This window comes from Lineus longissimus, chromosome 8 (genome assembly GCF_910592395.1).
Source record: "Lineus longissimus chromosome 8, tnLinLong1.2, whole genome shotgun sequence".
NCBI lineage: Eukaryota > Metazoa > Nemertea > Pilidiophora > Heteronemertea > Lineidae > Lineus > Lineus longissimus.
The window spans coordinates 3,803,135-3,827,396 of NC_088315.1; the positions used below are offsets into that span (position 1 = coordinate 3,803,135).

The following is a 24,262-nucleotide window of genomic DNA, read 5'->3' on the forward strand; positions in this document are numbered from 1 at the left end:
ATTGTGATGCTATATATCAGACAGGTCGTTGCATAGATTGTTACGCTACATACGAGGCTGTGAGAGCCAGAGTCTACTATTCAAGTGACATTTCGGTCATAAATGAGCTGTAACAACCTCCGACAGAATCGGACAGGGGATCATTGATGTAGCTTCATGAAAGATCCGATGGTGTGGACCCTGGGTTTCTGCACTCCATATCAGACATGCCTTAACGGTGTCTCCCCCAAGATCATTACCCAAACTTGCCTTGCCCTCAACACCGGAAGAGTAATGACTATGGCAAATGCTTCGGTCCTCTGTCCTCTAGTCTAGCATCTCAAGCAGATCTTTGATTGAGCCCTGAGTGACCTGGCCCATCAGGAGCTGTGTCTCAGTCTTCCTTCCCTGCTAGAGGGGAGAGGACCAAGGTATTTGCTCGGGTCAGTCGTTATTCTCCCGCTGTTAAATGATCTTGGAGGAGACATCACAAAGACATGTCTGATTCGCAGCGTCACAATCCGAAGACGGGCAATGCTTTTGGAGGAGACATCACGAAGACATGTCAGGAGTTGTGTCTCAGTCATCCTTTGATGGCCCCGGAGTTGTTTTCTACTACCTCCTTGATTCAACACAATGTCTCTTCCAAGGAGTGTCGCTGCTTTGCCCAAGCTGGTGATTGCTCGGTCCTCACCACGTCTGCTGAAAGGCCGCGCTCCAAGAGCCAACTTGTCTGCCCGCTCTCATTGAGTTTGATGCCAACGTGTCTTAAGATGTATGGAACCTCACATTGACCTCTTAAAGACTGCAGTAGATGTGGTGAGGGCAAGATCGGAGGTGCAGCAGGCCTTGCAGGCGAAGCAAGCATCGTCTTGGGCAAAGCAGAGACTCCATAATGGAGACATTTGGTGGGGAGAAGAAGGCAGAAACCAGCTCCGGGGGCAACAGACGAAGACGAAGACACAGCTCCTAATGAACCAAGTCACCCAGGGCACAATCAGAGATATTTATGAGATGCTAGACGGGAGAGGACCAAGGTATTTGCTCGGGTCAGTCGTTATTCTCCCGCTGTTAAATGATCTTGGAGGAGACATCACAAAGACATGTCTGATCCGCAGCGTCACATTCCGAAGACGGGCAATGCTCTTCTTGGAGGAGACACCACAAAGACATGGCAGGAGTTGTGTCTCAGTCTTCCTTTGATGGCCCCGGAGTTGTTTTCTGCCTCCTTGACTCAACACAATGTCTCTTTCAAGGAGTGTCTCTGCTTTGCCCAAGCTGGTGATTGCTCGGTCCTCACCACGTCTGCTGAAAGGTCGCGCTCCAAGAGCCAACTTGTCTGCCCGTCCTCATTGAGTTTGATGCCAACGTGTCCTAAGATGAATGGAACCTCACATTGACCTCTCAAAGACTGCAGTAGATGTGGTGAGGACAAGATCGGAGGAGCAGCGGGCCAAGCAGGCGGAGCAAGCATCGTCTTGGGCAAAGCAGAGACTCTACAATGGAGACATTTGGTGGGGTGGAGAAGGCAGAAACCAGCTCCGGGGGCAACAGACGAAGACGAAGACACAACTCCTGATGAACCAAGTCACCCAGGGCACTATCAAAGATATTTATGAGATGCTAGAGGGAAGAGAACCAAGGTATTTGGTCGGGTCAGTCGTTACTCTCCCGATGTGAAATGATCTTGGAGGAGACATCACAAAGACATGTCTGATTCACAGCGTCACAATCCGAAGACGGGCAATGCTTTTGGAGGAGACGCCACGAAGACATTTCTCATATATATAGTGTCCCAATCTGAAGACTGCAATGACTGGAAGTCACCTCGACCTTGCAAGCAGAACTCATCGACAGAAAGGACGTCTCGCGACAGGATTAATAAGTTGAGTGGCATACGTGGAAGGTCATCCTCATACTGGGCTGAAGGATTGGCGTTACAGGATGCCATGGTATGGTTGTCGATCCCAGAACACCAGAGAGCGAGTCCACGCGCTCTGCGATCCTGACTGACTCGCTGAGTGTGGTTAGCAGACTGCACATATGAGTTCTGCTTTCAAGAGGTCACTTCCAGTCATAGCCGTGTTTAGATTGTTCCCTTCTATATCAGACATGTCTTTGTGGTGTCTTCTCCAAGGTCATTACCCTACCTTGCCTTGCCGTGCCTTTAGTAACATCAAGAGATTTTCAATCCGGGCAAATGCCTTGGTCCTCTCCCATCCAACATCTCAAATAGATCTTTTTTTTGTTAATCGCGGAGGCGGCCTCGTGGTTTCTGCCTCCTCCACCCCACCAAATGTCTCCATCATGGAATCTCTACCTCAGGGTCTCTGCTTTGCCCAAGATGGTGGTTGCTCCGCCTGGTTCTCCTCCGTGATGGTCCTCACTGCGTCTGCTGTAGTCTTTACGAGGCCACCTTAAGGTTTGGTGCAACCAAAGCAGGGCATCCTGTAACTCCTGACCGTCCATGTCTGCCAGCTGACCATTCGAATATAGTTTGCCGTCTCTCCAGACTGTCCCTATCCCCGGAAGTAATCTCATCTCGGATTGATTCATCTGTCGCAATCACGAGGACTAGGACTGGTGTCCTCTCATATATGTACCTCCGTACCCTGGCAATGTTGAGGTTGTAAATTCTGTTCAATGCCGGTGGTTTCAGTTGGGTGCCTGTACCACTCAACCCCCTCATCCCATCTGATGTTGTCGATCAGACAAACGTCCTCAATCCTTTCGCGTCTAGAACGTACCCATGTCCGTATTCACTGTTTCTCCTCGTCCTCTCGATGGGTTTTGCTTGCAAAAGAGGTGACTTTTGAGTCTTTACTGTCTTTTACTCTCCATATCAGACACGTCTTTGTGAGGTCCCCTCCAAAATCATTGCGGTCTTTGTGATGCTACATATGGAGGTCTCCTCCAAAATCATTGCGGTCTTTAGATTGTGATGCTACATATGGAGGCTTCTCCTCAAAGATCAGTACCGTCTTCTGGTTGTGACGCTTCATAATGACATGTCTTTGTAGTGTCTCCTTCAAGTTCCTTGTCTTCTTTAGAATGTTACTATTCATATGAGACATGTCTCCTCCAAGCGAGATCATTGCTGTCTTTAGATTGTTCGTCTCCGTTTGAGACATGTCTTTGTGGTGTCTCCGAAAAGACCATTGCCATCGTTTGTTGGTGACACTACATAGGAGACATGCTTTTGTGGTGTCACCTCCAAGATCAGTGTTGACTTTCTCCAGTATTTGCGTGCAATGCCAAGCAGACAGGCCCTAGAACTCCATGGACAAATGGACACCAGGAGGTCCTTTTGAAAATAATGGTTCTATGGGCATCAGGCATATCGAGTCTTCTTCTCATGCTTGCTAGTACCAAGTGCATGGAGGGCAACTATTTGAACGGGCATAAAATTTTGTGAAATGTGCAGGAATGTTCCAAACACATTGATCTGACTGGGCTTTCTCGAGTTTGAAGTATTGGAATCTACTCAAACTTTCTCACAAGACCACAAAGCAAGAACACTGAAGACTTTTGTAGCATCCTCTTAATACTTTTATCTGAACAAGAAGAACTGTCACATGTTCATAGATTTGCAATAAATAATTTATTATAATGTATTCCAACCCTTTTCAATGTTTGGTCTAGCGCGACCAGATTCAATCGGACTAACCTTGACTTGCGATCTTATTAGATCCAATCAACTAACGAGGATGACTTAAAGAGCAGGTTGTTTAAAATGTGATATAACAGAAAATATGCCGCGGTCTCCACAGCAAAAACACATACATACCGACAACTGACTGGCTATGAAAAGCACAAAATAGTACCTATCTGTTAATATGAATCTAATTAACTAATTAACCTAAGAGTTGATTAATCATCTTGGATAATCTTTGACAGATTGAATAGTTTTTGGATTGAAAACACTGATTTAACTTTCATCAATCAAACGAATTAGACAATTTCATCAATTAGTCCAACTTAATTGACTAGTTTCAACTTTCTGTACTTACTTTTAGGCAAGGCAATTAAAACAATCAGTTAACTACATTACCAACAATCAACTCAAAGGTTAACTAATTAATATTTGGTTAATAAGTTGATTTATCCATTCAGATGACAAATAAGAAATTCTTAATCCTGCCGGCCACGTGGACTTGGAGACATATCTCGTCTCCTATTCATTCTTCGAGGAATATCGCCACCATACACCAGTAATATCCAAGCGATTAGAAGCGTCTCATCTTCAAGACTAGGTCGCATTTCATCAGCTTCACAGAGTACAACTAAAACATTTCTATCTACAATTGATTAGCGTTGGTAAATTCACTCTGAAATACCTTTAGATGAAGTTTATAATTAATTGCATACCCATGAAGACATTTTATCCAGTTTATATTTAAAATTCTGTACCCATGAACAAATTTATCGTAATATGATATTCTAAAACATTTTACACCGATGGAAATGAGAATGAATAGCAGCAGGGCTCCTTTACTTCCGATGTCAAATTTCTACAGAACACCGCTCCGAGCTCCAAACCAAGCTTTTTTTGTGACCCTGTTCATCTATATAGTAACAAAATAGCAATTACTTTGGGCAGTTTCTGCCACCTTACCTGACAGTTTGCAGGTTGCAAGCAAAAATGACAGGATACAGATAACGCAAGGAAAATAACACATAATGCAAATGTGTGAAAATATTTGATGCCATCTTGTTTCCACTTTTCTCTCCTGTCTAGCATGGAGGAAACGATTGTCTAAAAGCTTCCTCAAATTTCCTTAAACCTTTCCTTCGAGACTGGAGTCCAGCTTGCCATGACTCACACTTCTCAATCTCAAGAAGTCTAATGCAACCCATAGAACAATCAAGCTCTCTGCAGGCAATGACAAATTTAGACTAAAAGTAAATTTCAATGGTTTTTCTGGAAATACGCGATACGAGATAAAATTGGTTAAAATGGTGCAATACAAGACCCACAATATGTTGATGGCATGCGGTTGTGGCAAATATTCATGGCCCAACGTCTCCTCTAGCACATGCTTCGTGCATTGCGTGTTCACGACCGGAATTTAAAATCACACATCATTATGAAGAATTGAAGGAAATAAATACGTAATTCGAAGTAACTGGTCTCAACACGTGCAATAGATTACAATAGGAAAGAACAGCCATTGAAGAATTTTAAGCGGTAGATGTTGTTTACAGTATGATTGAGCACTATATGAAATGGTAAAATGTTTCTCGAGGTTTATAACATGGACTTACAATGATGTCATTCATACATGTATATTACGTAAATATAGGTGCTCGAATTCATCCCGTCTATACAGATTTTAGCACATTTTCTCAAATCCTCCTTCTTGACACTTGATTCAAACACGTGTCTCTTCATTTATTCTCTTTCGAGATTCTTATCCACTCACTGTTGTGAGCAAAAATATTACCATCAATTCAATCTCTTTGATTCGCAACGATTCAGTGGATTCAGTAGTTCATGCTTCGAAATAGTATTTTTCTTCCTTCTCAATCTCATTGAAGACTGTGATTCACAGGTACAAGTACCATGCTCTGCTCGTTCATCAGCTGAAAGTCCACATACCTTCAGGTTCTCAGAAAATGGACATTTTTCAAATATTACTCAAGTTATTTGGTCAGCAATGCAAAAATAATCTGAGATGAAACAGACTTTAAAAAAATCTCCTGCTGAAAACTTTACAATCACAATGTAGATAAAAGACAAAGACAGGATGAACTAGGACACCAATACAGATGAAATGATGATTTAATGCTAGTCAGTTGTAGTATGTAGAACTGATGTCATGCAGTTTACGTCAGCATCGACACCTCAGTGGAAACCCTCTGCGACTTGTGACTCTCCTACTGGTGACGGGGGAATAATCTGTGACTGAAAGCCCGGGGGTGGATTCTGAGCTGGTTGTCCCCAACTGTGTCCTGAAAAACACAAGAGTGTAAACAAATTGAATTGACGATAGAGTAATACCAGAAAGTTCCAATTTCTAGATATCCAGGATCAATTGGTTGTTTTCATCAATGATTTTTTAGTGAAATCCAAACTGGTTACAAAAATGTTCCCATCGGGTAACGTATGGTGTGTTTGACTGTTTGGTTGTTACTGACCTCCTCTAATTTGGAAATTCTGAACGAAAGGTAGTCTGTGATTCTGGCCAGGCAGGCTGTCAATTTCTGTCAGCTGTTGCAGTGACTTCATCCAGTGTGGCGGATCTTCTGAAAGACTGTTGGCTGCAATGACAACCAAGAAGAACCAGGTTATGGCCAACATTTACAAACCAAGATCAGATGTGAGGTGTTTGATTTCATTCATATAATGCAATGATTGTATACTGGCCCACATTCCGACAATTCAAAATCTTGTGCAGAAGAAGAGTGTAATATCAAATATAAAACTCATCCACAGGTCAGTATCAGACGATGGGAAATCCCCTCTATTTTCACGAGGTCTTGTCTTCTTAAGGTTCAACGACAAAAGAAAGTTGCTGTCGATGGACAATTGGAAGATCCATTTGCAGTTTTTGTCTCACCGACACTGTTGTTGAATGAAATAATGAAAGAGAGATTTGGCTGAAAGTGTAATGGCATGCTGAAGTGAGGATATGTTAATCAATGAAGCTCTAGTCATAAAACACTGTTGGACACAGATACTAAACAAGGCAGGCAATGACAGTGCAACTACATGTATACCAACTTTCATGCACCTTACCCTTACAGACACAGAGTTAGAGACACCACAAAAAATGGTGGAGGGCACTGGCTCTCAGGGCCGTAGCTGCGGCAGGGTGGCAAATACCTCTTCCCAGAAGTCACAAAAAACATGCTCTTGATGGTGACCAGTTGTCATGAAACTCCTGAAATACTTTTGCCTCCACACAGCCATCAATCAAGCTGTCACAAATCGTTACTCACAAAGCAGGTTAAACATGCAATTGGACGCATCAACAAAGCATCGAGTCTGAATGAGTTCATCAACTCATCATCACACAAACACACACAATCTTTAGAATACAACCACTCCAAGTTTGCAACGTAAGAGGTGAAAATAAAGGTCTTTATTTGTGTTAGGGAAAGAAAAGACCAGGAATAACATGCAGAATGAAAAAGAAGGGCGACTGAATTTCCCTTGATGCATGATGATTTAGCCAAAGCCATTCCGAATGAGATGCAGTGGTCAGTGGAATATTAGAAACCGGAAGCTTCTTCAACACTTTGGAGGTAGAGACTAGAGGCCTCAAGAAAAACTGGTCATTTCTGTAATTTTCCCTGGCACCCAGTGGCTCCGAAGGTCAGATATGCATGCAAAGCCTTTTTCTCTGGTCAGAAATTTTAGCAAGCCTCATAGTCATACACATCAGGTATCTCTATGATTATTGCTCAACTCAAAAAGTTATACAGGTTATCATAGAATTGAGTTAATTTCATCATCAAACACTTCAATTCAATTGTTACGGTTAGAAACTATCTTTGTTACATATGTTCGAGGTAGTGCAGGGATATGATAGCAAAGTAACTACAAGTTCACATTGCGTTTTAAGCGGAGGGACCGCCCACACCTGCAACCTACCATCGGTAACACTTCCTGACGTGACTATGGCGGGGTCTGTGGACATCCAGGACAGGTCGGCTGAGCGAGTCTGCGTAGGCCAACCTGTAACAGAGCAAACAATAGTGCTCAAAATCACCCCCTTGGTAGATCAGGGGGTTGATTAATCAAATCCACTTTGAGCTGGATGAGTATGGGCAGGGAGTGCATCAAACCAAGCTCAGAATCATACTCCCAATTGTCAGATAGAGGGTCAGAACTTACCCCAAAATAACACCCCCAGTTGGTTAGGGGGTAGATAGACCAAGGCTTCAATTGAGGGCAGAACATGTAGCCAGGGAGTGTGTCAAAAGTAGGAAGGAACATGTAGGTCAAAACCAAGACCAAAATCATATCCCAAGTGGGTCCAGGATTAGGTCAAGCCCAAAAGTGGGCCGTAAGCAAGCCCCGAAAAATGGATCCTAAGTGAATGGGGGAAGAATGTAGATGTACGTGAGGTCAAAACTAAGCTGGAAGACACACACCTCAAGTGTGGAATGGGGAGTAGGTCAAAACCAAGACAACACAACCAACACCTCAGCCATGTCACTTGTCAGACACAGTCAAAACAGGGGATGCTCCAAAACCTTTCGCTCCTGAAATGATTCCCTAAAACCTTCATGGTATCGATATATCTTGTCTTGATGGTCTCCAAATCAGTAGAAATCATACAAAAAGAACGTCTGCTGACAACACAGCAGGATAAGCTGGTTAAACGCTCCAATCAAAGCAATACTGGTGGCTAAAAACTGGATTGCAGGGATCAAAGTCCAGCCTTATTTGGCTGCACGCGCGACCACGATTTCGTCTGTGTGCCAAAGTTCTACCAAGCCAACAAAATAGGCTCAAGTGAAGATTTGATCCCTGCATTGAGTGATTCTGCATTTCAACATTCAGGCAAACCAGGACTCACACAGGACACAACACAGAAACATATAGAGCAGAAGCAAAAAACAAACATATTTAAACTTAAAATAATACTAACATTTGAATAGTCACAAAGAGTAGGGAAAAAGTAAACTTTAAAATGTGGTACTAACTAAATCAGACTTTTTCAAATTGAATAAGCGGGTGATTAGGAAAATCTTTCTTGGACTGGTGAAAGGGAAAAAATTGAACTTCAGACCAAAAGGATTTTGAATGTTTTCTTTAAAGAAGTAATGGAATTTGAAATGAAGAATATAATGGAATATGTTTTTTTTGGGGGGGGGGGATTGGGAAAACATGTCACCAGCAAAGCTATCTAAAAATTGCAGTGCGGCCTAATTTTTCTAAGGAAGTTCATAACACAACGTCACAAGAATATCTCCCCTACCTTTCTGTTGAGGCTGAATCATGTGTGGCGGTGATCTTGGGGCTGATGTTGGGTAGGCTGGTGGAGCACCAAAGCTGATATTGATGTTCGGAAGGAGCGCTCTTAGTCCCTCTTGCCAATCTTTCGTGTTGAAGACATCATGCTACAAGAAAAGGAACTGAAATCACACACGCAAGAATATTCCTGCAATAGACAATACAGTAGACCTCTATTATTATGGACACCGGTCCAGCTTCACTTGCATTTTCTATTTTAAAAGATTGAGTAGAACCTCCCCTTTGAGACACCTCTGCCAGACGGACATTTCCACATTACAGACTTGTCTGTTCAGACCAGACTTTTTCTAAGTCATTTTCAATAACATAAAGTCTTTGTCAAGCACTTAAAACACAGGAGAGGTTCATCTAGCCAAGAATAAAGATGGTAACACTACTGACTGGAAAAACTATACAACATTTAATAACACCAACAACAAAAGAAGACAACTGTACAATGTACACTGTTGAAAGTCTACATCAAACTGATGACAAGCTTTTTCAACTCTTTTTGAATCGACTTGAAGGTATTGATTGGAACTTGACTCTGCAACTACAATATCGGTACACTGATAAGCATCGAGTTGGAATCCAAGGACAGTGCAAACCACATAATTTCAAAGGCCAGCATTCGTACCGTGGCAACGGAGCATATAATAAGTCTTCTGTTTAGGAGTACATCAGGAGTCCCGTCTATCGAGGGAATGGGAGAAGCAGGGGGTTGTCCAGAGACATTTAACCCTTAAACCGCCAGAGGCGACGATCGTCGACATAAGGGGGAAAGCGCCAGAGGCGACGATCGTCGACAGCAGACATTTAGTTCCACCTGTCTGCTAAGAGATGGCAGTGAGTGTGCATGTACGCTCTTTGGTACTTCGACAGTGATGCTTAGCACAAAATGGCATCGAACAAATTTCAAGTTTCTATACAAGCTTTTGAGTATTTTATCAAAAACTTGAAGCCCCATTTTCGCGGGAATGACGTCATCAGGAGTAATTAGCGCTGCTACGACTAATTAGACGGATGCTTCGACCAGGAATCGGATGGAAACGATGTATTTAGACCCAGACTTCATATTAAAATACCAAGGGAGGTATAAAAAGCTGATGGAGGTATGTTCTGGCCATATTTTTGTTGATTATGGGTATTTGCACTAATTAACCCCTAATTAGTAAATTTTGGCGGGAAATGTCACAAAAATCGACGGGAATTACCATTTGTATAAAATCATCAGTACATTCCATAGTGTTTGTAACAAAAATAACGTTGTTATTAATCATTTTCAAAAATGCTCGGTTAATTCGGCGCTCAGGGGTAATATGATTTTGTTAATTCGGCGCTTTAAGGGTTAAAAAGCTTTAATAATTACACACATAAACACTACAGTGAGAGAGGTATCACAGAAGTCAGTGGACTTGTTAGGAAGCTTTTTACTAAATACTAGTGCATGGCATTTTCATGAACAGTCACCACACAAGAATGCAAAGAAATTACAAGACAACACCCAGATATGATGCTCACCTATAGTGAGTGAAATGAGTAAAATTTGGCGGACAGACATAGCATGATGTTAAGTCATTTGCGGCACTATTCTCCTGCCTGACCAAACATATGCATCCAGTGTTGCATCACAGAGCTTTTGATTTGAATTTGCCAGACGTATCAGTGTGAAAAAGGTAATATTTGCACTGTTTATTGACTTCTGGCTGCATTGAACGATGTTTCAGATGACTCAAAGAGGCCAGAAGACAGATTTTTCCAGATTCTTTTTGAGCTGTAACTAAAATGCTTCCCTCCATAGTAATGACTGCCAAGACATCAGATTCTTCAGAGTCTGGTAGCAAAGGGTTTTTGCAACATGACTCTTGTGTTATCATACCATGCCCGTTTGAGCAAACTGTACTTATATATCATGGCAAATAGAGTGATGGATGCCATCAATACTTACGTCGTTATTCATGGGACCGTTCTCCTTTCCTGATAGACCTATATCTGAAAGCACATCATGGCATGTGTTATTGGGGGGCAGTGCAGCGAAACCAGGAGGCTGAGGTACAGTGGTGTTGCCAGTGGAAAATGATGCCATCAAATTCATTATTTTACTGCCCCCTATTTGATCTGTAAATGAAATACAGCCAGGGAATTAGATCTTGGAATTAGTAGTTAGATATTGGAATTATGGAGATGGTTTTAAGATCTTGGAATAAGGAGTGCACAACCACTAAAAAGTGTTGTGAACTTGAGCACGCAAATTTCAACAACATTCACCAATTTGCTGCTCGTATGGTAATGTACAGGATGAAACCTCACTCCTAAGGGAGCTGAGATCTACACTACTCATGTATATTCTAATTCTTCAAACAGGGTATGGAGATGTGCCTGTTTCATGCTCTGGTGGGTCGCTTGAATATGATATTCTTCTATATATGCCAGAGGCAAAATGTGCGATACATATTGGGACATAAATCCAATGGTAAACCAGAATGCAACACGCAGCCCAGAGCAACGCACCATAAACTAACTACAGTGAACAGTACCTGTTTTCGGTTGATTGATTGTGAAAGGATTTCCTAGCCCAGGTAAGAAGCCAGGTGGGGCAGATCTTGGTGAATTGTGTAAATTCTGCTGATGCTGTGTCTGTCCTTGTTCTCGTTCTATAAGATCTGCCAGCGCTTTTGTAGATTCATTCCAAGGATCAAAACCTAAAAGACATAACAGTAATAACAATGAATCAACCGACCCACAAATTGGAATTTACTTCTGGCTTTCCCCGTCCTATTGAGGTCGGGGCCTCAAAGGTATTCACAACGCCATTCAAAATCATGAAAAATATCTCAAGTGTTGAATCTGGTTCATGTCAAAGTTATATGTCTCACCTAAGTCGTCTTCATGACTGTCTGTAGTTGAGCTTGTGAAACCAAATGCCGTTTGCCAATCTGCTGAACTAGATACAGGAATTGTGTCTGGAATTTCTGTGGCTGTTGGAATTGTCTCCGCTGAAAATTAAGCAATTACATTATTAGCACAGGCCACTGATCAATTCTGAATATGAATACAGAACACAGACACACTCACAGGAAATGGCTGGTACTGATGATTTGTTTGGCCGTATCATGACTGTTTGTTGCTACATGTAATATTCCTCCAAATACTACACATTGTCATTGAAAACCGAACATGGATTTTGGCCCTTATGACACCTAATCATAATTGATGATATCTTTACACATATTTGTCGGGTGCTACTTACCAATGGGTGAAGGCTGTACAGGGGGTTTATGCAACGGTCTAGGAGGGAAGCCATTCCCACTGAATAGCGACAAGTGGTCTTGTGAGTTGTCAAAGAATGGCTTTCTGTTAGCACCTATAGGATTTGGAGTCAACTGTGGTACACTGACTGGAGGAGAGTGTGCCTTCACCTCGGCCACTGGCGATGGTGAATTTGTTGGAGGCCGGTCTACAGGTTTACCGTTACTGAAAACAAAATTGGAAATCATGTGGCAAGTGCAGATATACAAGTTTACAAAAACCCATTGACATGGGAGTGGGATAAATTAACAAAAGCTCTCAATCCTACTTAATGACGATACAATTTGTTTCGTGATATATCATCTCATCAGAGACGCAAATGACAGTGATTAGCCTACCTATTTGTTTCGTGTCCTCTGTGTCGGTTAAGATTGGCACCCGGGGCTCTATGATTAGAATTCTGTAAGGGAGGTGTGTCGGGTTTCTGTGGCTGTGGGACTGTCATCAGTGGAGGCTTGTTTCCATTTGTTAACCTCTCTGGCTTACTCGTCGTACCGCTCTGCAAAGATGGCCAAGCCTCTTTGTTTGTGTTTGGGGGGACATTATGTTGACAAACTGGCGCACTTTGCTGCGTAACTGTTGGTGGAGACGCAGGCTTTTTCCTGAAATAGATCAATAACATTTACCTCTTTTATCATTTTACCGCTATCAGGGCCCTAGCTAGCCCTAACCAACTTTTCATACCACCAGGAAGTACAGTATCCCAAAAGGAGAAACATCCAGTAATTTGAAAGTATTTATCGAGACAATTTTCAGGAAGGACTGGGATCTCCTAAACAACTGTACACTGGGTAAGGTTTATTAAACCTCGCATATCAACAACTCATTTCATAACCGGCCACGACCTACCTAGCATTCTGTTGTAAGTGCTGTTGTGTCTGTTGTTGTTGTGGCGGTGTATGAGACAGAGGCGGGTGCTGCGGCGGCTGCTGTGCCGTCTTGGCGCTATGATGAGCAGCATTCTGTGTATTCATAAACGTCTCGTATAACTTCTGTTCATACTCTTGATGTTTCCTGAAATACATGTAAATTGTAATGATATGCCAGCCATAAGAGAAAGTTATGAAAACAAACTCCTACGATAGTTTCAAGAAGCTGAAGACTGTCAACTGCCTATGGCCTACAGCTGGGTTCCACACTTACCCTTGTTGCATTTCCTCTTTGGTAAAACTAGCAGCCTCTTCACCCAGTTCATGTAAATACATACAATCCTGAAATCAAGCAGCAGATCAAGTTAAAGAACTTGCACAATCAAATTCATGCTGGATTGTTTCACGAAAGTCAAATTTGATCCGGTGTATAAAAACATGTCTGATGAGTTCAACTAGTCCTTAGAGAAACCTGTTGTACAAGGGACAGACACGACACTCTAATTTATAAGATGCTGATTGGAGAAGAACTTACTAGTTTTGGACACTGAGAACCTTTTAGGAAATGACTACAATATTTAGTAGTTCCCAGGGAAGATTTCAGCGTGCGACCGTCGACATAAACATTATTCACAGCCTGTATCGCCTTCAATGCATCCTCCGGCTTATGGTATGTAACATAAGCACTAGCACTCGGACCCTGGAACCACAGTATCAAAGCTTATTAGAAAATGAAAATCAACTGGCAAGCAATATAGAAAAGAGAGGTATTGACTGGATGAGCTAACAGTACAGTTTCTGACTAAGTTACTGCCATGTCCTTGTGGAATAGACACAAAAGAAAGAAGTTCTACTTCAATATAAATGCTTACTTACATGCGTTTGTGCACCAGCATATGAAGTACTTTGATTTATCACAACTTTGTGAATTTTTCCAAACTTGCCGAAATATTCATGTTTCCTCAACACCTCTACATCGGCTAATCTTTGAGAAAGACCTACAACAAATACTAAGTTCTTTTGTACAACTCTGAAAACAGAGAAAAAAATATATCACGCATTGATAAGCTGCAAAGATGCAGATGCTAAATACCAGCAGAGTAGCATGTTTTTGAGCATGAAGCCTTACACATGTAGCTCTAAATATCCTGTCCACCCCATTAACCAAACCTGCAACCAAGACAGATCAATGATTACACTAATGAACAAGTGATTACATTCTTATTTGACTAGAAGATGTTCACTTAGCTTTTTAAGCCTAAAAGATCCGAGCCACTTACCTGACATTTGCGAGGTGTTTCCTGTTTTCTGCCGCCTTCTGTTTTCTCTGAAGGTCTTTCTGGCGGCGTTCTTTCTTTATTCTCTGCAATCTGAAACAATCACCAAAAAAAAAACATGAATGAAAGTGAAAACCATTCCTTTATTCAAATCATAATCTCCTCTGAGGCATTTTGTCCTGAACGAGATGTTGAGTGCTGATGTTTTGCAGACCAAACAAGAAAATCACAACCATTTACAGCAATCACCCCCCCCCCCCAAATCCTCAAGGCAACACAAAGGTTGCACCACTTACTCATCTTCTGTGAGAGGCTTAAATTCTGCTGGGTCTTCTGGGTATTGCTGAAATCAAAGCAAGTCAGGGTTAGAGGAGATGATATCAGTGCTTGAAATTATTATCAGGGCCAATCCTCTTCATCGGACTACTTCCTGGTTTCATCAAAAGGCAACTCTATATACCATCTACACAGTTTGATAAAGTGCCTATATTGTCACTAGAGAGCTGATAACGTTGACAGTAAAAATGTGAGTACCAACCTTTCTGCAAGCTGGACACAGACCGTTTTCATCTGTTCTTATTCTGTGCCAACAGAATCTGCAAATCTGAAAGTGACCAAAAGTTTGAATGAAATGACAACTAAATCAAATGTCCTACAGTATATCTGGTCAGAGGCTAAGCAATTCCACACCGTCAAGAAAGAAAGAAAACGAAAGAAAGAGCTGAATCAAAAACTTGGGGCCCCAGAACCGAATGACATCCAAACACATTTCTACTAACCTGATATCCACATGTGCATGGGAAAAAGTTGATGTCATCCAACTCCAACGGTTCCATACAGAGTGGACACTGAAAAAAGATGATGAAAAGGAACATGTGAATAATAATATTCCTAATTTTCCTAATGTAAACTTCCGTAATTTACAAGCATGTTTTATCAAAGTTGGGTCAAATGGATCAGAGCTCTGGCAAAGAACAAGTGCACTGTACACCTAGTGACCTAGATTATTCTAGGTGATGTAGGGTAATTACACCACACAAGGAATGCACTTCCCTTTGGGTCCAGGTCAAGTACAAATGTATTGAAGTAGGCCTACTATATTTTCGGTCACTGATTACAGCATAATGAGGTGACTAAACCATTGTGTCACAGTGAAATAGGGAATTCCATAAGTTAAATTTGATACTTTGCCAATGATGCGGAGAACACTGAATAATGCCTCAAAGTAGATAGCTAGGATCTTGATAATGAGTCCTTACCTCAGTTTGTTCTTCACCAACAGACATTATGATGGTTCAGCTTGCAACAAGCACACAACTTTGAAGATAAAGCCTGGGGAGAAACAAAAACGAAACTGGCCTATAACAATAATGATCTCAAAAACAGAATCGTACAATAATCCACACAAAAATACTTAAGAGATGACAAATTGGTTTTCACCCATTGATCTAAGTATGGAGCAAATTGTCATCTTTCCAAAGTTGGGACGGGGGCACAACAGGATATGACACAACTCATTTTAAAAACTACACATCTTATATTCTTAGACGTTAAGTCTAAGTTAAGAGTCTTCGACCAATACCATTTGTCATCTTTAAAATGTGAACTGGAAGAAAAAGCACTTGAAACATTTCCTTGTGTTTTAATCAACATCTTATCCTCCTTCGTATAATCTTTGTGATATTTGATATCTCAATAGCTGCCTTGATACACCCCCACACTGTACACTGTCGTCTCCACCCACTCCTGTCTATGATTCACTGACTGCTGCCAATTTTTGTGGCAATACGACAGCAGTGAAATACACACACTATACGAAGCTTCGCATACTATCAAAACGGCTGAATTGTGAATCTATGTATTGAATCGGACGAACTAACGTAAACAGTAATATAGCCATAGGCCCAACACTTGATTGATCCGACTCGGTTGCTGTCAGAAATTTACACGACAGTGGCCTCTCCCATCGACATGGTCAGTGACAGACAGTGCTCATTCCCAGAATTTTCTTTACAGTAAATGAGCAAGGTATGGGATAGGACGACAGTAAATAATGATGTTCATAATGTTGGGCGTTTTACAGTGTCATTCGAGCATCGCCAAGCCCACTTTTCATCGCGGTTTTGGAGGATCTTCGGAATCGATGACCTTGCAAGCAAAAATCCGGACACTCTCAACCACTCGTTCATCAAATTACAGGCCGATTTTGGGGAAACTGCGACATGAATACCAAAGAATAACAAGTTAACTTATGTTTTATGACATTATTATATAATTCTTTTGGGTTTTAATGTGAAATAACTCACAAATTTCAAGGCTCTTGGGATTACAACTCCGATTTTTCTCGACAAAATCGTCTGCGCAGATTTACTGCGCAACTAACCCGGATGAGGGAGAATTTTTCACACGGTGCACTGCAGACACATTTTAATACTGCAGTGGCGTGGTGTAGTGCAACATTTCTTGGCGGATTCGAACACGGGAATACGAACACATCACAACAAACTGTACCTTTTGTATGTGCTCCGTGTTCATGTTTTAACTATGTAGCCTACAGCCTATGTTTATATCGTCTCAATGAGAATGATAATGACTGTTCAATGCAATTACTACATTGCTGATTGATTGATTGATGACAAGTCATGATGCAGATGCCTCGGCACCTCCTAAAAGCACTCCCTAATACCCATGGACTACCCACTACCCACCCTCTACCCAGTACCTTTCGTTCCGGGCCATATTATGTCAATATGTGTTTCATTGCTACACTCCTCGACAGGCTGGCGCTGCCCGTCCCACTCCTATTCACCGTGCAACGGTCTACCCAGCCGTCTACCCGCGCATACATTACTGATTTTAACAAATCCACAGCACAATAACAACAATAATGTAAGCTTAACTTTTATTGCAAACGTCCACCACCAAATACATAACAAATACATCAAACTCTGGACTCTATAATACAGTCGGGGCCAACACGAAAAAACGTGATTGTTGCTTTGTCACGCTTTATCCTGATTGCTTATATCACATAAAAACAAGATTGTGTAAATGTTTGGCAATATCAAATACGAAGAAAAAAGTGATTCAAATCTGATTCCAAGGGCTCTACCGTTGCAGTATCCCGTTGTCTGACTCATTCAACGTGGCACCTGACGTCAATGCCACACCCACTAGCCGACGGAAGCCCCATGGCGCATGGCATCTGCTGCCCAACTTTTGCGCACTTGTCGATGACGTAATGAATAAAATGGCTGCGACCATGAAATACAATTTTTGCAATTATTTTTCTCACATTTTGCAAGCGTATTTTCATCTAAAACAAAATGAATTAGTGGATGTAATGTTTACAAACCAAGCATCATATTCCCCGCAGTAATGTCCTTCAAGAGAGAAGGAGACGATTACGGAGGTCTCGTTATTTTGAAGGTGAAATTGAAAATGTTGTCAAATCATGCTGAAAAACTAAAGTGAAATCATTATGCTAAATGAGTAAATGTTCATGATCATGACGATGTCGTCGACCATGTCGACGATAAGCCAGGTTCTGTTCACAGGACTAACCTAGGCCTACCAGACCCCTGACCTGAGCTGATGTGTGAAACGAGGAAACTCTCTTCCTTTCATTTCAGAAACGGCGGGTGGCGGAACTCTTTGCCAATGACATTCCAGTTGGGGAGGCGTTACTCTGCAGCAATGGCAGGTAAGGCTGTTGCTTCTGTCATGTCTGTGAAATTATATATCCTTTAGAAAACTGTACCATTTTTGTTTGACAAGTCAGACTTTGAAAGGTTTAAACAAACTACTTTTGCATGCTCCCATGATGACCCATGTATATGCTGTACAACTTTGAAATAAAACGCATCTGGAACAAGGAAGTAAGGCTGGCTGAGGATTTTGCTCAGGTGATTCACCATTCACCAGGAGTTTTTCTATCCCCTCCACATTCCTCTATTAGATAGGGTCTAACCTTTTTGAGATAGATTGTGTCATTATCAAGAGTAAAGATGACTTCCTTGATCGTCTTGATTGTAGTTTTTGTATTCTTTTAGATTTTCCTGTAGTGTGTGTAAACACAAGCCAGTTTTTGATACAATCAACATGCTGGCAGTTCACCGGAAGGGAAAGAAACATCTTGCAAGTATGTTATTTGATTACAGTGTTACTCCATCCTCCTATTTCACAAGTAGTTGTCATGGCCAAAATGGTCTCTATCACTTTATTTTGCACAAATTGAATGGAACTTTTTTGAGGTGATAGATCTTGGTGTTATGATGAAGAAACCCACAACCTGATGGGTAGGAAAATACCTCTTGCCTATATCTTATTTTCCACATCATCCGTTAAATCATTGACATTCCTACCTTATTATCACATGGTCTTTGAAATCCTGTCTTCTTCAGATGCAGCAATGGCAACAGCAGAAAAGGAAGAACTTGCTGAGCTTGTCCTGAAACGCCAACAACAAATGTACTTAGGTGGGAGCGGCATAGATCTCAACATGGTTGTAAGTACCCAACCCCGAGCTTGTCTTGAAACGATAACAAGAAATGATCAGGGTGGAGAGAAGCAAGAAGGGTTAAGAACCGTGCTAAAGACAACAGTGTTCCTTGTATACACATCTAGTTTTTCTTTTACAGAATTCAACGACAAGTTTTGATGGCATTCTGACGTCACCTGTGTATGACCCTCGCATGAGACGGCCCAAAGTCAAACCTCACGATAGGAAGCCTCGCGTTGATCTTGGCAGCATACAACAATGTAGTCAGACACAGGGTGAAAATTCTGTGTCTTTAAGCTCTAATCCTAACCCTCGGTTTAAAAACTTTAAGAAAGACTTCTTGAGGCAGCAACAGCAAGATGAAAAGGGAGTGTCAGTCTCCACGCTACCAAGATCAGGCAACCATGAAATACCAGTGCCCGGAGCTTGGAGTCAAACAGCCTGTAGTGCTGATGAGGAATCATCAGCCAAACAAGTTCCTGAGGCTTCAAGTGTTGAATCAAAACAAACTTTACCCGCAGAACGAACCTATGTTCATCAGAAATACTACAAGAAGAAGCATTATATTTGTGATCGTGTCGGCAAAACGAATGTTTCTAATGAAGAAAGGGAGAAACAGGAGAAATATCTCCAATTGAGAGGGTAAGTCGAATTTTTTATGCATGCACTTGTCTCTGATGAGAGAGTGGTCATTATGCCACATGCCTTATACATCCAAAGGTCCGGTGTCTGTCCTAAGCCTTTGCTTTCTAAAAAATGATTAAACACAATGATTTTGTTTTTAGTTGTCATTACTTGATATTTCTCTTTTCCTTATACTGTTATAGGGCTGGGTGGAAGAAAGACTGGTGTGGAAAGTGGGTGAAGGAAGAGGGCGTGGAATTCGACTCGGACGAGGAACCCCCAGACGTAGCCTAGCTCACAGGTTCCACATGTTTCCTTGATGTTCCTGTTACTATGGAGGATACAAAGTCACAGTTTGAATATCCAATCAAAAACTTTTGTGGATACCTTGTTAGTTGATGGGGAACCAACCCTATCTCTATTATTTAAGGTGTGTCAAATGATTATCAGTAGATTTATTTTGAATTTTAAAATGACTCTTTTTGATGATACAAGAAACTATGGTTGGTTTTTTCCAAGATTGGGTCATGATGTTTGCCGCTGAATATATTGGAACCAAATTTGATCGGATATGATATATTTTACTCAAAGTTGCGTGTTAGTGAAATCATCACAACTTCCAAAAGTTTTAGGCCGTTTGGATCTTCCAAGGCATCAGATTAAGGTTTTGATAGTATTAAAACAACAGTTATATCTTAGAAAGCAAGGTAGAGGTGACTTGTCTATAAAGATTCTGTTGACATATCATAAATTCATGTGCATGTTGTCTCCTTTTATCTGTGGAGTGTCCAAAGTTCGACTACATGTATATACAACCAAGAAAACCTTCTCTATTATGAATGAATAAAAGGCTATGTTACAAAGAAGTGTTTTTCTTTCTGATGTGTTCATCTGACCGAGGGTGTGTGGTGTGGCAGTTTGGGCATCCAGTCTTGGATTTGATACCCGACTATGTGACATCATGTTTGATACTACACCAATACACACAAATCAGCATTTGTTCTTATAAAGTGACACATGACCTCTTTGTATCTAAAAATCTTCTAGTTGTGAACTTGTTAATTTCCTGGTTATGAACCCATTATGCCACGTACCTTGCTACTTTTTGGGCACCTACGGGTAGTTCTGTTGCTCCATTCAAGAGGTCATCATAAATATCACAACAATTCTTATAGGACATGATTTCGTTTATTTGCTTTACATACATAATGTACACAATATATCATCTAACAACAAGTGTGCACGACATTTTTTGCAGTACTGTAAACCCAATATTTGCCACCACTTTACAATTAATAGCTATTTACATTTATCACAGTTGACAATACAATAAAGAGGAGTAAAGGGAATTTATAGGTAGCAGCCAGGTAGGAAGCAAGTGGATAGTACCTTGCGATAGATGCTTTCTCTATGACCAAAGATGAATAAACTTCCTCGTACCCACCTGGAGTTCAACGCATTAAAAACGAGTCAACACTTGACCAATGAGGTCACCGAATGCTCACGAAGAGAAAAGCATAACTTATGCATTGCCCAAGTACCGTGCAAAAGCTTGTAGTTGGGGTAAGCAGTCAACGTGTAAAAACACTAGCTTTTAACACGCTCAGGAAAAACCCAAAACTAAGTCGTTTTTTCATCAATGATAATTTGACTTGAACTATCCTTTTGAAGAGTAAAGGTCCTCAATGAGTAATTTTCAAGAATATTCAAGGTTTCCACGTGATCACTTTCACAGCCTTCTCTGCAACTTTGACTACAGCTGGTATTTCATCAAATGTTCGTTCACGTATTTTGTCCACATGGTTGAGAAGTATTTTACGTCCTTTAGGTGCCTCGCATAAACAGGTTAAAGCCTGGAAGAAAGATCCAAGAAAATTTAATAGGTGTGAAAATTTGGTGGTTAACAGTATTGGCCTGCATATTATTCACACTCAACCCTATGAAATTATCAGATTTCAAATTTTGAGCTGCCACGAAAGGGCTATGATCTACATTTTGTCATCTCTGCCAGCAAAGAGAAGCAAGAAGAGTGAAGTTTCTTGCTAATGAACAAAGAGAATATACAGAAGTTGTTTGAGCAAATGAGCAGTATATGTACCTTGATAGCATTTGCCCTGACTTCACTGGTTGGGTCGTCCACTAATTCTACCAATGGTTCTATGGCCTCGCAGTCCAATGCATCGTATTTACCATCTGTTGTGATCGTTATGCTGAAAAAAATTACACTTGATTAATGCCTGTTCAAGAACTTTTAAACAAATGAAATAAATTTCAGAAAACATATGTATTTGTTCTAACGCAAATATCATATAAAGAGAATTGAGGTAATTTGAAAGGTAGGCAGGGAATAAACTTACGTCATGATCGCAAGGGCAGCTTTTGCTCTCACTTCAGATTCACTGTCCTTCAAGAGTTTGACTAACAAGGGCATACACTTCACCTCTACAGCTTTATTTTTGCCGGCTAGGGGGACACTGGGAAAAAAACAAATAAGTTAGTACAAAGAAACTAAATCTAGATCACTGAATGCAACCAGTTGGCAGTGATTATTATGATCGAGTGTCAAGAGTGCGGAGCATTATTGGAAAAAAAACATCACGTCTTCATCACGACCATCTCTTTCAACATAATTGCAACTGGTTTTGGATACTCTCCCTCTCCACATTGCCTTTTGAGTCGACATTATTAAGTCTTATTACCTCAAGTCCATGATGTCCCGGGCAGCTTTGGCTCGAATGACGCACGATGCATGTGAGAGTAACTCCGTAAACACCTGCATGCCCTCGGCTGCGAGGACCTCCTGGAACACCTGCATGTCCTTATTGCTGAGTGCTTCTGCCGTGTTAAAAAACATACAGAAGTGAAGAGTGTCTAAGATAAGTTCCTGAAAATAGAACAAACAGTACACTATTAGACTGTACAAGGAATTTAGATGGAAGTGTGAGACCATGTTTCCTTTCAGTATTAAAGCTAGAGTTAAGTACCCTAAGCAGATTTGTACGTAATGTTTTTTAATCACCAAACTATGACAATACCACAACCATTTTATCATGTCTAACTCTATGGGAGGTTGGACATATTTCTCCATCTCATTATACTTCTCAAGCTTCTCATACAGTAATTACTGACAATAATATCTCCCTCAATGGCACCATCCTTAAACTTACCCTGATTTCATCATGCTCGGTACTTAGTTTCCCCACAAGTTTTGGAATAAGATTAGATTTGACAATGCCTTCTGCCCCATCGGGAGTTTCTGATATCATTTCGATGGCCTTGTGCGCATTTTTTCTTGCAATGTCTTCCTTGTCATCAAACAACTTAGAGACGGGGATAATTATTTCCTTTTCCAGGAATGAATCTCTACCAATGGCATGTCCAGCAATAACAAATAAACACTCTGTAGCCTTTTGTCGAACGGTGAGGTCAGAGTCGGTCAGCAGGTTCTTCAAACTTTCCGGGATTGGTGAATTGAGAACTTCAGCGATGTGTTCTGGATCATGGAGATAATCACAGAGAGACATAAGCGCCCTCTGTCTTGTCAGGAGTGTATTGTCGTTGAGTTCACGGTTCTGAAAAGAAATCATAGCAGCTTAATTTTGTGTGAACGTCATATACTAATGGTCTTGCGTATATTGAAGCATCCATCTTAGGCCATGGCCCATGAAGGGAAAGTCAAAAGCTTTGTGCTCCATCACTTCACTGGCATCAGCATTTTCCAATCATGAATTAAAATGCAGTCGGGTTGAATTGGCTGGGGGCTTGCTGCCAGCTTACATTAACAGCAAACCAAAGACTGTGTGAGACGTTGAGACACACATTTAGGCACTATGTGGCAGCAGATGGACCTTTAATTCACGAGATGATTTATGGAATGATGAAAAAATCCTTACCAATCTTGGCACAGCTCTGTCTCCATAAGCAAGTGGCGTTCTCGTTGGATCCACCAGTGGTGGGTACAGCGCTGAAATCACTGTTTTTGCCATCGTTTAAGCGCAGATCTTTCTGAAATTTGGCAGAAAGAAAGATGAATATATATAATATCAATATATAATGTTTACGAAATGGTGTCACGTTTGGAAATTAGTTTTTACAGTCGATAAACAGAGAGTAAATTCGCACCTTTTCAGAAGGAAAGTGTTTTCGTTACCAAGGTGCTGATCATGCGCACCAACTATTTACGGTGTACCTTCAACCTCGTTTGGAAAGTTTACCTCGTTCCAGGTAGAATTTCGGGGCGGGAAATTCAAAATTGGCGCCTTTTCAAGGTTTTTGAACGAGGCAGCGGATGGGCGCCTATTTCGATGGACTACTTTTGAACGCGGTTAGTGATTACATTACAATAAGTGATATTTTATCTTAACTTGGTGGATAAAAGTGGGAATGGGTAGAAGAAGAGGAAGAGGGGCTAGTGACGCATCCAGAATTTTGGGAAGGGGGCGAACAGCGACCCAGAGCGCACCGACATGTAATGTGGGCTGGCTGCTTTGCATGACCAATGGGGACCTCGCTCAGAAAAATATCGAACCCAGCTGATAACCGGCTTCCCTGTCTTTCGTAGGCCGTCATTCAAAAGAAGATGCTCATAAAATCTTGAAAGCTTCATTCTCTCAGGCATCGTTCACAGCCCCCTTCTGAAAAATCGACTAATTAGCCCTACCGGTAGGCCTACTCAGGATATCCGGTAAAGTTCTTTTCATCGTGTTATCCTTTTATTGCTTTTGATCTGTAAAATTTG

General features: G+C 41.3%; 3 protein-coding genes across 5 annotated transcripts; 1 reads left to right on the forward strand and 2 right to left on the reverse strand.

The window, feature by feature from the left end:
* Window positions 1-3,505: 3,505 nt before the first annotated feature.
* Window positions 3,506-16,768, reverse strand: LOC135492109 (CCR4-NOT transcription complex subunit 4-like). Of its 3 annotated transcripts, none has more exons than XM_064778298.1 (19): window positions 16,706-16,768; window positions 15,659-15,731; window positions 15,179-15,247; window positions 14,938-15,003; window positions 14,696-14,742; window positions 14,403-14,492; window positions 13,999-14,152; window positions 13,658-13,822; window positions 13,397-13,464; window positions 13,103-13,267; window positions 12,592-12,855; window positions 12,195-12,418; window positions 11,821-11,940; window positions 11,482-11,646; window positions 10,893-10,936; window positions 8,910-9,051; window positions 7,577-7,660; window positions 6,118-6,240; window positions 3,506-5,931 (listed from the first exon to the last, which is right to left on the reverse strand). In XM_064778298.1, the coding sequence occupies exons 2-19, from the start codon at window positions 15,683-15,685 to the stop codon at window positions 5,825-5,827; spliced, it is 2,124 nt and encodes a 707-aa protein (XP_064634368.1). In that variant the 5' UTR covers window positions 15,686-15,731; window positions 16,706-16,768; the 3' UTR covers window positions 3,506-5,824. The 3 variants fall into 3 exon arrangements, with proteins under 3 accessions (XP_064634368.1, XP_064634365.1, XP_064634367.1); XM_064778295.1 differs by having other exon boundaries at window positions 10,893-11,062; XM_064778297.1 differs by lacking the exon at window positions 7,577-7,660 and having other exon boundaries at window positions 10,893-11,062.
* Window positions 16,769-17,643: 875 nt separating this feature from the next.
* Window positions 17,644-20,384, forward strand: LOC135492430 (sodium channel modifier 1-like). The gene is made up of 6 exons (XM_064778915.1): window positions 17,644-17,828; window positions 18,032-18,102; window positions 18,452-18,540; window positions 18,803-18,906; window positions 19,040-19,542; window positions 19,728-20,384. The coding sequence occupies exons 1-6, from the start codon at window positions 17,778-17,780 to the stop codon at window positions 19,816-19,818; spliced, it is 909 nt and encodes a 302-aa protein (XP_064634985.1). The 5' UTR covers window positions 17,644-17,777; the 3' UTR covers window positions 19,819-20,384.
* A 312-nt stretch (window positions 20,385-20,696) lies between these two features.
* Window positions 20,697-23,691, reverse strand: LOC135492349 (radial spoke head 14 homolog). The gene is made up of 7 exons (XM_064778762.1): window positions 23,647-23,691; window positions 23,418-23,529; window positions 22,692-23,096; window positions 22,224-22,408; window positions 21,882-21,998; window positions 21,623-21,734; window positions 20,697-21,377 (listed from the first exon to the last, which is right to left on the reverse strand). Exons 2-7 carry the CDS (start codon window positions 23,508-23,510, stop codon window positions 21,231-21,233), a joined length of 1,059 nt encoding a protein of 352 aa, XP_064634832.1. The 5' UTR covers window positions 23,511-23,529; window positions 23,647-23,691; the 3' UTR covers window positions 20,697-21,230.
* Window positions 23,692-24,262: the final 571 nt, after the last annotated feature.

What these genes read in the sequence shown, in the direction of transcription:
- LOC135492109 (XM_064778295.1), bottom strand. Translation starts at nt 15,685, where the DNA reads ATGTCTGTTGGTGAAGAACAAACTGAG. An exon ending in CATGCACATGTGGATATCAG is followed by an intron (nt 15,004 to 15,178) that starts GTTAGTAGAAAT and finishes GGTCACTTTCAG; the next exon opens with ATTTGCAGATTCTGTTGGCA. An exon ending in AGAGGACACGAAACAAATAG is followed by an intron (nt 12,419 to 12,591) that starts GTAGGCTAATCA and finishes TTTTGTTTTCAG; the next exon opens with TAACGGTAAACCTGTAGACC.
- LOC135492430 (XM_064778915.1), top strand. Translation starts at nt 17,778, where the DNA reads ATGTCCTTCAAGAGAGAAGGAGACGATTACGGAGGTCTCGTTATTTTG. An exon ending in TTACTCTGCAGCAATGGCAG is followed by an intron (nt 18,103 to 18,451) that starts GTAAGGCTGTTG and finishes GTATTCTTTTAG; the next exon opens with ATTTTCCTGTAGTGTGTGTA. An exon ending in AAATATCTCCAATTGAGAGG is followed by an intron (nt 19,543 to 19,727) that starts GTAAGTCGAATT and finishes ATACTGTTATAG; the next exon opens with GGCTGGGTGGAAGAAAGACT.
- LOC135492349 (XM_064778762.1), bottom strand. Translation starts at nt 23,510, where the DNA reads ATGGCAAAAACAGTGATTTCAGCGCTGTACCCACCACTGGTGGATCCA. An exon ending in ACAGAGCTGTGCCAAGATTG is followed by an intron (nt 23,097 to 23,417) that starts GTAAGGATTTTT and finishes ATTTCTTTTCAG; the next exon opens with AACCGTGAACTCAACGACAA. An exon ending in TCAGGGCAAATGCTATCAAG is followed by an intron (nt 21,378 to 21,622) that starts GTACATATACTG and finishes TCTTTCTTCCAG; the next exon opens with GCTTTAACCTGTTTATGCGA.